Source organism: Larimichthys crocea, chromosome XIII (genome assembly GCF_000972845.2).
Source record: "Larimichthys crocea isolate SSNF chromosome XIII, L_crocea_2.0, whole genome shotgun sequence".
NCBI lineage: Eukaryota > Metazoa > Chordata > Actinopteri > Sciaenidae > Larimichthys > Larimichthys crocea.
Genome location: NC_040023.1, coordinates 15,059,062 through 15,072,228, shown reverse-complemented (window position 1 = coordinate 15,072,228; position 13,167 = coordinate 15,059,062). Strand labels below are relative to the sequence as shown.

At 45.0% G+C, this 13,167-nt stretch overlaps 2 protein-coding genes across 2 annotated transcripts; both read left to right on the top strand.

Annotated features, from left to right (window-relative positions):
- Positions 1 to 117: 117 nt before the first annotated feature.
- Positions 118 to 7,955, top strand: ntd5 (ntl-dependent gene 5). Its single transcript, XM_010744345.3, has 8 exons — positions 118 to 196; positions 1,325 to 1,459; positions 1,901 to 2,092; positions 5,521 to 5,644; positions 6,141 to 6,217; positions 6,781 to 6,963; positions 7,130 to 7,327; positions 7,450 to 7,955. The coding sequence occupies exons 1-8, from the start codon at positions 118 to 120 to the stop codon at positions 7,536 to 7,538; spliced, it is 1,077 nt and encodes a 358-aa protein (XP_010742647.2). The 3' UTR covers positions 7,539 to 7,955.
- Positions 7,956 to 8,204: 249 nt separating this feature from the next.
- Positions 8,205 to 13,042, top strand: LOC104929747 (C2H2 finger domain transcription factor crzA). The gene is made up of 3 exons (XM_019253434.2): positions 8,205 to 8,334; positions 9,362 to 11,824; positions 12,359 to 13,042. Exons 2-3 carry the CDS (start codon positions 9,386 to 9,388, stop codon positions 12,707 to 12,709), a joined length of 2,790 nt encoding a protein of 929 aa, XP_019108979.1. The 5' UTR covers positions 8,205 to 8,334; positions 9,362 to 9,385; the 3' UTR covers positions 12,710 to 13,042.
- The last annotated feature ends 125 nt before the right edge of the window (positions 13,043 to 13,167 follow it).

Sequence of the window (13,167 nt, the reverse complement as noted above, 5' to 3'; positions counted from 1 at the left end):
ACCCCCCCACCACACACACACACGCACACGCACACACACACACACACTCCCACCCTTTGTTCCCCCCTTCTTTAAAAATGCTCTGTCTCCGCGTCCCTCCCTCATATCATCTGAGGCATGGCTTCAAGGATGGACCGTGCACTGCTGCTGCTGTCCCTGTGGGCTCTGACTGGAACGGTGTCCCTGCAGGCTTCAGGTAAGCCCTCATCACTCACACCTGACAGGCATCACTGAACCCTGCTTACACAGTGAACACAGCTGGACTCTTATTTAATGAATGTCTTTAGGTAGTGAAATTAGAAAACAGCTGTGCTATTGTTTGCTTGGTTGTTCCGTAGACTGAATTTTAATATAAAGTTGATCATGTTGCAATTAAACAGCTGCACTCATTACCATTAGGATTTTAAGATGCACAGGACTGTGTGCAACTGTGTGTATTTTGTATTGTTGATGTTCGTTGTGCACTAAATAACTCAAAAGCGTTGATACTAAATTAGAAAAAATCACTAGTCTGGATTGCCGGTACAAACGAGTACATGAGTTGTACGTAGTCATGATAAATGGTTTGTATATTTTGGTGAATATCTGTGTTGGATCATGTTTGACATTTCACACACCTTCATAGGTGGCTCTAGGCCCTCCATAGTTCTGGTTTGTACTGTACATAATGTTTCTGAGATGATCATGTGTGCATTAGTACAGCACATGTGTGCTCACATGTGTGGACAGAGTAAATACAGTAGCACACATGTTTTCATTCTGAGAAATGAAAAATAGAGAACCCTGTCTGACTCCCCCTTTTAATGCCCCTCTCCCACCTCAAATGTTCTAGACATTGAGGGTGTGTTGATGTTGGCGTGCAATGCAACATAAGTGCAGGATTTTGGTTTAATGATGTGTGATGGAATACATATGGTGAAGTGGAGGGGAAATGAGGAGGGGTTCAGGATACTAGATTACTCTTATAGACTGTGAATTGCATTTTTAGACAAAGTTGAGAGAACACACTGTAAACACAGAAGTATAAGACACCACTAATAAAAAAAACAAAAAAACAAGATTGATAGCTGAATGGCAAAGAGTACTAAAGCCTGCCATCTAAATACTTACTCATCTGGCAACCTGGGTGGCAAATGTTTGCCCGGCCACCCACACTGAATTTACTTTCCTTCAAACAGAAAACAGAACTGGCAAACAAAATCTCAATCACAGCCCTCAGCGTTTACATTTTATTTATTATTTTACAAGGGCCCATGAATGGAGTAGAAGCAAACAAAGGGACAATTACTGTCATGGTGTGATAGTGTGTCTGCTGTCACAACAGGGTCATGTCCGGAGAGACTTGTGGGAGAGGAGAGGAGGAGGACATGTCCTCGGCCCTGCAAAGCTGACAAAGACTGTGGCAACAAACGTCAGTGTCTGTGCGACGGCCAGTGTGGTCTCAGCTGTGTGGCTCCAGGTAACTATTTGTATGCATGTGTGCCCTCAGTTGTCACTGCGAACACAACTGTGGGCTCAGCCATTAAAAGTGTTTGTGTGTGTGTGTATTTACATGTGTGTGTGTGTGGGTGTGTGTATACCCAGCTGTGCCAACATACATCTATGTGTGTCTGTTTCCTGGAAAATAAAATAAAAGCCTTGCTCATGCACAAAGTCTGGGCTCGAAATGTGGCCTATGTGAGTGCTGAACACAAGCTTTTTATTATGTTTGTGCATTGTAAATGGGGGCACTGTGTATGCATCCAGTCGAGTTATACAACCTCATTAGTGCCTTTCTAAAGTGGTTTAGTGCTAACTGTTTCATTTGTCTTATATGAGAAACAATCCAGCACATTCTGTGATTCGCTTTGTTCACTTTCTCTCCCCTCTCCTCTGTCTGAATCATCTCTTTTCTCCTCAGGTCGAACTTGTCCCTGGCCTCTACCCCCCAGTGAAAACTCAGTGGCTCGCCTCCTCTCTCCCACTCACTCCTTTTCTGCCCTGTTTGAAGTGCGCTGCAAGCCGGGATTCGCGTTGCCCAATGGCTTGGATGTCACTATCCGCCGTTGTCAAGGTGACCGACAGTGGAGTGGGGATGAGCCGAACTGCACAGGTGAGTTTGAGATCAGGACAAAAATGTTCCTTTTCGGTTCTTGTCATAACAAGGAACGCCACAGGTAACGGACATCATGAAGAATGCTGTATTTGCTGCAGAAGCAGCAGGTACACTGCGTGTGCACAACTCATGTGTTTAGGACAAACCTGTGGTCCAGGATTATACATGGCTTTTATTGTGTTAATGCACAGACAGACAGACAGACAGACAGACAGACAGACAGAGATAGAGATACAGAGATATTCAGGAATGAAACCCCTTTGTGATTGTGTCGACTGAGCCATTGCACAACTGGGACCTATTCTTCTCGTCGCCATAGCAACCAGAGCTTTACTTGTTCATATTGGCTGTCTGAGCATTTTTACTGTTGAGCCGTTGATAAGTTTAAAGAGGAGAGGGAAGCTGAATACACACACACACATACACAAACACACACATGTATGTGTGTGCATAAAGACACATGCATATTTGCTATATTTTCTTGTGTATTTTGGGCCATAGTTTGTGTATTTTGGGCCATAGTTTGTGTATTTTGGGCCATAGTTTGTGGTGTTATCGTAATGGTTTGCATTATGTAGTCTGTTTTTGAACAAAATTAGACTGTTTTGTGGACAGAACAAACTATACTAAATATATAAAACTGTATAAACCAATACAACACAACAAAAACCTAAATGACAGCCTAAAAATGTCTTGCATAAAGCTTAAAAAAAAAAACTATGATTATAACTTCATTATAAGCCTCATTCATGTTGTGTCTAACCTTGTGTTGAACTAGAGATCTTCTGCACTGATGCACATACTTTATGTAGGTCACAGGGGCCAGAACACACAGCTGTAAACACATTTTAAACAAATGTATGAGCATCTGAAGTCAGTACTCAAAGACAATACAAAGAACTTTCCAGTGATTACAAGTTAATTTACAACCAAAGTACCACTGTGCCCCAAGATAATCATATGTTCTTTCTGTCGGTCCAAATATAGAACATCAAATGATAAATCTGAATAGACGGCTCACAAAAGACAAAATCTGTTCTACTGCTGTGCAGCCTTATTACTTCTACCGCTGTGCTGTAAAGCTGCGCAGCAGTACACGAAGTAAAGCCATCAATACTTCTTAGTGTCTCATCATCATACAGCACCTGGAAATATGTTTTTTTTTTGTTTTTTTTTTGCTGTTGTTGTTGCTTATTTCTTGTGTCAAACTGACAGGTCTGATAAAAAACAATGCAATTTCAGCTTTAAAGGTCAGAGTCCTGTCGCATTAATCACACACCTGGAGCTACAGTAAACACTCTTTCTTATGAATCCTCAACCCAGCTGGGTCCCCGTCTCACCCTCGAGATTTTGTATCTTTTTTTCAAAGATGTGAAATAAGGATACGATTATCAGCCCTCTCTCTCGTAGAGTATCCTCCCGCTGAGAGATGGGCAGAAGGTAGGTGGGTTTTTCGAACGTGTGAGAGCGTTTGTATTGTGTGTCCTTTGCATGTGTGTTAGAGTGTGAGTCGAGCTCCTTCATGCCTGTTGAGAGGCAGTGGGCGGCAGATCACTGTCAAAGTGGCACAGAGCTGCATGCACACAGTGTGAGTGTGAGCAAGTGTGAATGTGTGTTTATAGGAGAGAGGTAGGGAGGTAGAATTTTTTCCGTATACATTGGATGTGTATGTGTGGGGGGGTGGATTGCACATGTGTTAGAGAGTTTCTGTGTGTGTGTGTGTGTGTGGGCGACAGATCACAGTCAGGAGAGTCAGAGAGCTCTCTTGCTCATGCTGCTCCAGGCCTTTCTGTTCCCTGTTCTCCTCTCCTCTGCTCTCTTCTCTCATCCTCTTTTCCTCTCATCTCTTTCTCCTCTCATCCTCTTCCATCTGAGGCCTCTGTTAAGGTCTCTCTCTACAATGGGAGCCAAGGACAAGCATGCAGCTCTAAGCTATTTAGTCTGTAATGTGTGCATGCGACTGAATGCATGTTTGTTGGAGCAAACAGAAAAACAACCCTACATCTTTGGTGTCTGTCCGATTGCTGTGTATTTAATGTTGTGGTTGATGGAAGATCACTTTTTTTAAAAAAAAGAGATGAATTTGATATACCTGCTACATAGCAGTATTGTGCTGCAGCCTGTGTGGGTGGCAGCAGTACGAGGCAGAAGAAGGGGCGATATGTGAAAACAGAACTTGGCTTCGGGCTCTCATCCACAGCCAAACAGACTCGTAACTCTCACTCTCTCCCATAGGTCCCTTTACATTCTTATATTAACGTTTCTCGGTTTCAGATACCTAAGACAGCCCTCAGGCAAGTGCTGTCTCTGCCTTTCAAAGCTGTGTTCAGCTCCGAAACGCGGCTCTTGATGGAGCCCAGGTCGCTCCAGCCTCTCTCCAAGCACCACTCTTGATATTTATATTTCCATGAGCGTGAGGCACTCAAACTTCCAGGAATGAACAGTGCCAGGTGTTATACAATCACAGATATAGCTGTGTGTTAGGAGAGAGGAGAGGTATGGGGCGATGTTTCACCTGCTAAACTTTGATTTATTACCTAAGAGGGGTCATTTCAACTTAAATAGAACAAGGCATTGGGTGAAATGCATCTGTGGGTCACAAACAAACTAAACCTTGGTTTACAGGTCAAATGAGGCGAGAGGATGAACGTTCCTACCTCTGTCCATCTTTATCTTTCCTGCCTGATGTTCTTCATGATTTCCTTTATTCTTCTTTGCTTCTTTGCTCGCTAATAACTATTATCTACAAAATCACATCCACCAGTTACACACTGTGTGTGTTTTCTGTGTTTGTGTGAGTAATTGTGGGAAAATATTGGGTTTACTTCTTTCAGTCACCTGCTGCATTTCCAAAAGTAAAAGTATTCATTGTGCAGATGATGCACCTGGCAGTGTTATATTATTATATATTTTGGTGGTATATATTATCTATGACACACTATAGTAAAGTGTTACCGATACTTTATCTTTACTGGTGCATTAGTGTGTAAACAGTGTTTTAGTGCAGCAGCTGGTCGAGGAGAAACTCATTTTAATCATTTGAATTCTATCACAATGCATAATATTTCATTAGTTCATAGGTTTTGAATGTCATAATTTGCATAGTAATAATGTTAAGTAAAAAGTACTATATTTGCATCTGAACTGTAGTAGATGAGAGGAAAATGTAGAAGTATATAATAGTATAATAGTACGATTTGGAAATACTCAAGGAAAGTCCTGAAGTAAAGCAACTGCTATGAGGAGATGCAATTCCTCTGCAGATGAAATGGAATAAAAGTACGTGAAGGCTGATCTGACTGTTCTTTTGTCAGCGTGTGTATTTTTCTCTTAAATGCAGGGTAGAATATTTCTGCAGTCTTTGCTACTAACATTTCAATAAAGGATCTGACAGTTAAGTCTTTCTGTTGTTCTTTGACCTTCAGAGGCTGAGTCACCCAAACCTCCCGCAGTCCAAACCTGCCCTCTGCCCGAGGAAGTCACCAACACCTTCAGCATCCAGGGTGATGCTACAGTAGGAACTTCCATCCGCTACAGCTGCCTGTCTGGGTGAGAGAGTGGGGGGGAGCTTAAGGTTGTGAGAGCGTAGGCAGAGGCTATGAAAACCTGAAATGATGCGAAGGTAGAAATGGAGGAAGTGAGAAGACGAGGAAGGAGTGTGAAGAAAGAGGGAGGGAGTGGAGGGGAGGCTTGACTACAGGAGAGGTGTTGGGGAAGGACGGATGATGAACGATGAATGGCAGGGAATTCATTTTGATCTCCCAGCTGACGATCTCTCCATTGAGCTAACTAGGTCATTACAGTCTAATCTTGTATTGACTCCCCTTTACACACTGACTCATGCACAGGATAAGATGAGCCTGGAGTGGATGTGTCAGCCAGAACTGTGCACACAACATTTAGACACTGTGAAAGAGAGACAGAGTGGAAAATCATTTACACCTTTTTTTTAATCACTTTTATTTAGATGAAGCTCCTCAGCTGTCAATACTGTAAATGTCACTCAGCCATCTGTCTCCATCACGCTCTCTTTTCTGTCCCGCAGGGCGGATATAGTGGGGAGCAGTGAAAATTTCTGCCAGGATAATCAGACCTGGCAGTATCCTCACCCCATCTGCAAAAGTAAGTGTGCTGCATCTTGCACTGTGTGTGTGTGTGTGTGTATGAGAGCATGCATGTGTGTCGCTTTGCCCTCATGCATCTCTCAAGGTTAGCAGCAGCAGAAGATGGAACAAAGGTTGGCTCAGTGGAGTGACCTGCGCGTTTGTTCTGCAAGGATGAACACTTATTAGTTGTGTCCAAGTGTAGATATGTGAAAAAGAGTGGACTGCAGAAGGAGACAGAAGGAAAAACCTCTTCAAGTGTGTGTGTGTGTGTGTGTGTGTGTGTGTGTGTGTGTCTTCTGAGCAATACTGCTCTGTTTCGCAGTGCTTTTCTGCCACCTTGTGGCCCAAATTGGGATTGCATGGCCTGTTTTCACAGCGAGGTGCTTCTTGCATCACACTAAGTGGACTATGACTGACCCTGGCTTTTGTTAAAACAAAGCAAAGATAAGATTAAAAAAGAAGGACAGAGGTAGTGCATAGTTTCTAGCTTTTTGGAGTAACTCCACTCTTCTGTGTTTTAAAGATTATTGCACCTCCTGAATCAGCAGATTGATAATCTGCTTCTCTCACTCTCTTTAGCGGTGTACTGCCAACCTCCCCGAGAGGTGGAGCATGGCTACGTGGTGGCTGTCCAGAAGATTGAATATGAAACCGGCTTTGACATCCACTACCTCTGTAAAAAGAACTTCCTGCTGGATGGACCTCAGAAGGTCACCTGTCTGTCGAATGGCAGCTGGAGTGCAACGCCTCCATACTGCAGAGGTGAGGGATGTTTTAAATGGTCACACCAGAAACATAAGTTCATTCACTGTATGCAAAATGAAGAAAGTTTGTATTAACACACATGCATCATACACAGTCGTAGATACTTAAAAAAAACATGCACATACATGTGTATTTAATGCTTATATTATACTTTTACCCACAGCTCGCTGTCTCATCCCTGCTGAGCGAAGCCGTGTGATGATCAATGGAGTGAAGCGCTGGCCGTTTGACGTTACAGATGCCATGGTTCCTCATGGAGAAAATGTGGCGTTCTACTGCAAACATCCTCACAAGCAGTGCAGCTTCACCGCACCCCAGACCTGCTTTGATGGGAAGCTGCAGCCACCAGCCTGCTACATGGGTAAAGAACAAAAAAACAAAACCTGGACCACCTTCACAGGCCCAATCCTTTTCTTATCAGTTTCAGCATGTCAGTCAGAAGAACTGATTGACAGTTGGTGACTCCTTCTCTTTGTTTTTCAGAGCCCACGTGGTTGCAGTATAAACTGTTCCCTCACCGGCTGGTCTCAGAGATTGAAGCATGCAAGCCCGGTGATGACCTGGAAGTCTGACCTCTCCCCATCCGACAACCGTTAAACCGTGTCACACCTCCAGCACTCATCACCCGCATCAGATCTTCTCCACGCTGCTGCAGCTTTACTTCAACTATCTATGCTATGATTATAGTCTGTAAGACACTGAAATATTCTTCACCCTGCACTCATGGCCTTTGTCGCTCTCTTCTGCATCCTATCAAACTGCAATTATAATCTGCAAAGCCAGCTGCTATCCCTTTATGATGATGTATATATATATACACACATACAAATCCATTAATACATGTTATGCCAGTGATGATACCTCCATGTAACCTAACTCTTGACTCTGTGATACCTCACTGTGTGATCTTCCCCCTCTGTTGAGTCGTGACGCATCAAGTCCAGAGGCTTGTAAGTGTTCATTTGAAATAAAGTAATGTCACAACGGTTCTGCTGTCTGGTTTCATTTTTTATTTTATTTATTATTAGTATTTAAAGACAAACACACAAAGTGTGTAATGTGTTGAGTTCAAGTTCATTTCTCTCCATCTCTCATCCTCTTCTTCCTCTCTCTGTCTGTCTGTCTGTCTGTCTGTCTGTCTGTCTGGTGCTTTGCTTCCCGTCTCTCTGTCTCTCAGGCGCACAGTGAGCCTTTCTATTCAGGCTGCAGGTTCAACCGTACTCATAGGCTGAACATGGCTACTGGTCGGACCCGGTAGGCTGCGACACCATAGCAACTCCCCTTGACCCCTCCCTCCCTCGGCATTCGCAGCATCACCCTTTACACTGCACAGTCATATTTGGTCCTCCGGAAATATCCTCAGCACGGGTAAGCCAGTCCCTATGCAGCGAGTGTATGGGTGGAGTATAGTTTAAAATACAGTTTTAAATGTATCGAAAGGGGGTCCGGCGCGTCTTACGCCGGCTCCGACAGCAAAAGCAGGGCTGCAGGGAAATGACAGCGCGCCGGGAAAGTTTGTCCTAAAGCTGCCGGGTCGCGCTCTCGGTGTCTCGGACCCTCGGCTCTAAAATGGCTGGCTGTAGGTCCGAGGAAGCTCCAATGCGAAGGGAAGGATCCGCTCCACACATCCGCGATTGTCTGTAAATATATATACACTGTTTCTCTACTCCGATAGGGATGGCGTTGTCCCAGGGTCCGAGAGCTGTCCAGGCGCACACGCACCATGATCATTTTGGCATTTCGGACCTAGGACTTTGCGTAATGGCGTCCTCCACGGACAGAGCTCCTCGGTTTATCACCCAGACACGTTTTTAAAAAATATATATATTATTTGTAAAGGCTCTGTGTTTGCAAAGCAAACGTTAAATGAATGTTGCTCTGGAGCGTGTTTGCTTTAATCTTGACGTTGCATGTGGACGATAGAAGTAGCAGAGAGACAGAGAGACAGAGAGAGGAAATGTTGTTTCCGCTCACATCACTCGGACCTCCTCTGCGCTCCGGTGCGTTTTCTCTGATAATCGGCGGCTCTGCTCGACCCCCCCTCCCCCGGTAAGAATAGCTGAGCTAGAATTTAGGATCATGTAAGGTAACCGAGACAATTAACAGGACGGTGTGAGGTGGATCGGGGGCTGATGAGTCGATCCATGTCGGACTGAGGAGTTAGAGAGAGAGAGGGGGGTGTCTGCTTCATCTACAGGCTGTTAGTGATGAGACAAACCCGGTCACTTAGTGGCTTTTGCACTAAAACTTGACCCCAATAATCACATGTGAGATATTGAGTTTCTCAGCCAGCCTTGGATGTTTATTCAATCACTTTATTTTTCTTACATGTGTTTATTCCTATGTTAATTTTGCTAATCTTTCTAATTTATTCCTATTTATTATTCCTTTATAGAAATATAAATGGGTATGCCCCAAAATGGATTCTCAGTTGGCTTCAGTCCTGACCAGTGGCAGCCTGGATGTCCAAAATGGCAGCCAGTGTGCAGAGGGATCAGGGCCAGTGACAGAGGTTTATTTGGACCCAAAGGAAAAAACCTCATCCAGTACTGTACCAGGTAACCTCCTGCCCTGCCCTGTCAGAGCAGCAGTGACCATCAGACAAGATGCTCTATCAATCAATGGAAATAAGCCAGAGGTGGGCGGGACTTCTAAGCCAGCCTCTCAGGAAACAAGCAAGATTGGTGGGTTCAGACAGCCAATTACAGTAAAGACTGGAGTGCCTGTGTTGCGCAGCCGACCAATCAGACTCAAAATTGTTGTTCCCCCACGGTGCAAGAGGCCAATCACAAACTCTGCCATAAGCCTGACCAAAGACTTTGCTCGCTCACATCTTAGGAGACCTGTTTCTGTCTCATCTGGGGCTGTGATCACAGAGAAACACAGAAGTCAAATCCAAATATCTGCTGTCAAGAATGAAGAAGAAATCAAGAAAGTTACTCACCAAAAGACTGAAGACGCTAAACCCGAATCATTCCAGGAGAAAGAGGCAGAGAGACGGGGAGATGTGTGCAAAGAGAGAGATGTTTCGGGTGCTAAAATCCACACTGATGGCTCGAAAACTCCTTTGCTCGCTAACACTAATAATACAGTTCAATTACTGGACCAGCAAGGCATTAAAGAGGAAACCACAGAGAGAGAAATTGAGGAAAATATTCCACTTATTTTGCAAGAAATGGACTTGAAGTCTTACAAGAGGTTTGTTGAGGTGGAAATGGAGGAACAGACAGAACCACTGGACCTGAGTTTGCCTAAGAAAAGAGAGAGTCGAGAGAGGAGGTGTGGACGCTTTCTGGATGATTTTGGCTGCGAGAGCTCGCTGATTATGGAGGTGGATGAATACGAGGGCGAGGGAGACAGAGACATAGTAGAAGAGGACAATGAGGGCGATGAAGACTCCCTCCTGTCTCCCTCTTTCTTTTCCACCTCTGTCTTCACCTCCCTCTCCTCGATAGAGGGCGACACTGAAAACCTTCTTCTCATAGACGACCAGGGAATCCCGTATACTCTCAGTCCAGACGGAGTCAAAGTGCCGCAAGTCGATCCCGCGTCAGAGGATCATCCGTCGGATCAGGCTTATCCAGCAGAGGTAGAAAGAAGGGGGTCACCACGATTGGCCTCAATAGCAGAGTCTAGCCTCAGCCAAAGTTTAGATAATGCACTAAATGCACCTTCGGATGATCTTTACCCCTCTCCACCCCCCGCGACTGATTCGCCATCGCTTGGTGCCGATCAGACAAAGACTCCAGAAGTCTTCACAAATTTGATTGCAAACTCTGATCCCTCTAAGGCTGCAGAGCCTAGTGTTAAATCTGTTCAGCCTAATGCTGTTCTGTCTCCTTCCTCTGGGATATCAGTCCCCACCCAGCCCATTCAGATCCTCACAAATCCTTCGACTAATGCTCCGTTTCTCCTCCTGTCGCCCCCCTCTTCCTCCCCTCAGCTCTCCTCAGCACCGTTGGGTCTCACGCTTCCTCTTTCAGTAACTCAGACCTCACCTGGTGCGTCCAGCCCCATGTTCCTCCTCCTTTCATCTGTACCCTCTTCCTCCGGTGACTCTTCCTCTACCTCCACCCCTATCGCTGTCCTCGACCCCTCCACTGGTCAGTTGTCCCAGATCACAGCAGCCTCAGCTCCGGTCTCCCTTCCTCTGCCCTCTGGTCAGGTCAGCACCCTTGGATCACCTCTGCCCACTCTGTCTCACCCCGTCATCAGACTGAGCCCCAATAACCCCCCTATCATCCTGTCGGGAGTGAATAATGTCAACGCTGGCTCTGTTCTCACCTCTCTTGCGGTGCGTTCGTCTTCTCCAGCTCTTCAAAACGACCACCACAGCACACAGACTCCCCTCCTTCACCCTCAGATCAGCTCCCCCGATTCAAACTCTGGAAATGAAGCCATATCTGCTGAAGAAGTCTCAAATGAAAACAACAAGCCATCAACTTTTACAGCATCCTCGCCGCACCCGCAGTCTGCTACTTTGACCTGTGACCCCTTAGCTCAGCCCAGTGCAGAGACCCAGTCTCCAGCTTCAGAGCCCCAGTCTGACCTGCACTCACAACATTTACCTCTGGACGACCATCTTTACTTCTCCAACGCTGCTGCACCTCCCTCCCCTCCCATCAAACTCTCCTCTGGTAAACCCGAGCCCCTCGACCCCCTCGAACCACTGGATCCTCTCTCTCCAGCGGAGTCACCCAACACCTTGGGCCCTCGCAGGGTGCTGTACTGCCAGCTGTGTCCACGGGTCTTCTTTTACCTCTCCGACCTCGAGCGCCACGCCATCACGCACTCGCAGAAGAAGCCTCACGTTTGCCAGCAGTGCGGCAAAGCCTTCAAACGCTCCAGCCATCTGCAGGTAGGTACAAGCTCATCATAAAATATTAAATAATGATAAAACTCACTTGAAAATGTTACACATTATTAGTGACTGTGACCTTTTAAGTTGATATGTTATTCACACACACATGGAGCAAAATTAGTATTTATTTGCTGTCGTGTTTGTGGCCACCTAAAGAAAACGTGAAGTATTCACTCTCTTTTTAGCTCTGGCATTAGTTTTCACCAACTCCTGAGGGAAATATCTGCCTCTTTAGTTGTTAAATGCTTCACTATGTTCACCAGCTAGTCTGTAATTTGCCACGAGCTGCTGGCCAAGTGGCATACAGACAGTTATTAGAGGTTTTTTACTGAAAACAGCTGCCCGCTGCTGCTGGAAATTAAGCCACGAGACAGTAAGAGTGGCTGGTAAATCATAACAATGAGCTGAAAGATGGTACTAAGCTCTGCAGAGCTGAGGTGAACCACATGTTAGATGACTTTCTGTCACCACGAATGACCCTTTTTCACGTAAAAGATCTTTTAGTCAAAAGTTTATTATTTTCTTCAACAGAGACACAAGCACATCCATACAGGCCAGAGGAACTTTGTGTGCCCCATCTGCGCCAAACGCTTCAGGGAAGCCGGTGAGCTCCAGCGCCACCAAAGGGTCCACACCGGAGAGAAACCCTACCAGTGCCAGCTTTGCCACACACGCTTCGCCGAGCGCAACACTCTGCGCCGACACACCAAGCGCAAACATCCCTACCACCAAGTAGCCATGGAAATGCTGAACGAGAGAAGAGGAGACGGGGGAGGCGGTGCAGGATCTGGATCCGGAGTGAAGGAGGAAGAGGAGAGCGCTGAGTGGTACAACTCCACTGTGTCTAATTTGGATAACTCAGAGTCCGAGGTGGAAACTTAAAGATAGACTCCAAAGTGAAGGGATGGGTGATCCCATGTAACTCTGGTTAGACTCTAAAATGTCCTCATTAATTAACATGAAAAGAAAAGGGAGCACTTGCAATATTTATTATAATTCTTAAGTTGATTTATTTTTATGAACGTATATATTATTCCCATTCCATTTAATGGTCCAAAAATATAGCCTCCGGAGTCATACATGAGTATTCTTGTATGAAAAAAAAGTTGCATTTATAAAAAAAGAAATCATGGTTTTTATGTCCGTTCAAAATAATAATTAGGCTGCTAACACGAAGTTGCATTCCCGTACAATCCATGATTTAAAAAAAAAAAACCCTTAAGTGCTCAGAAAATGAAGGATAACTTACTCTAAACGATTATCTTCTCTAGTTGTGTATATATAAAGAGTACTATTTGTAAGAGCTGCACTTCTGCACTATATTATGTGAAAGATGTAAT

Bases quoted from the DNA above. Each gene is read 5' to 3' on its own strand.
- ntd5 (XM_010744345.3), top strand. From the start codon at position 118: ATGGCTTCAAGGATGGACCGTGCACTGCTGCTGCTGTCCCTGTGGGCT. The intron at 197-1,324 runs GTAAGCCCTCAT...CTGTCACAACAG, and splicing joins GGTGTCCCTGCAGGCTTCAG to GGTCATGTCCGGAGAGACTT. The intron at 7,328-7,449 runs GTAAAGAACAAA...TTTGTTTTTCAG, and splicing joins GCCACCAGCCTGCTACATGG to AGCCCACGTGGTTGCAGTAT.
- LOC104929747 (XM_019253434.2), top strand. From the start codon at position 9,386: ATGGATTCTCAGTTGGCTTCAGTCCTGACCAGTGGCAGCCTGGATGTC. The intron at 11,825-12,358 runs GTAGGTACAAGC...TTTCTTCAACAG, and splicing joins AACGCTCCAGCCATCTGCAG to AGACACAAGCACATCCATAC.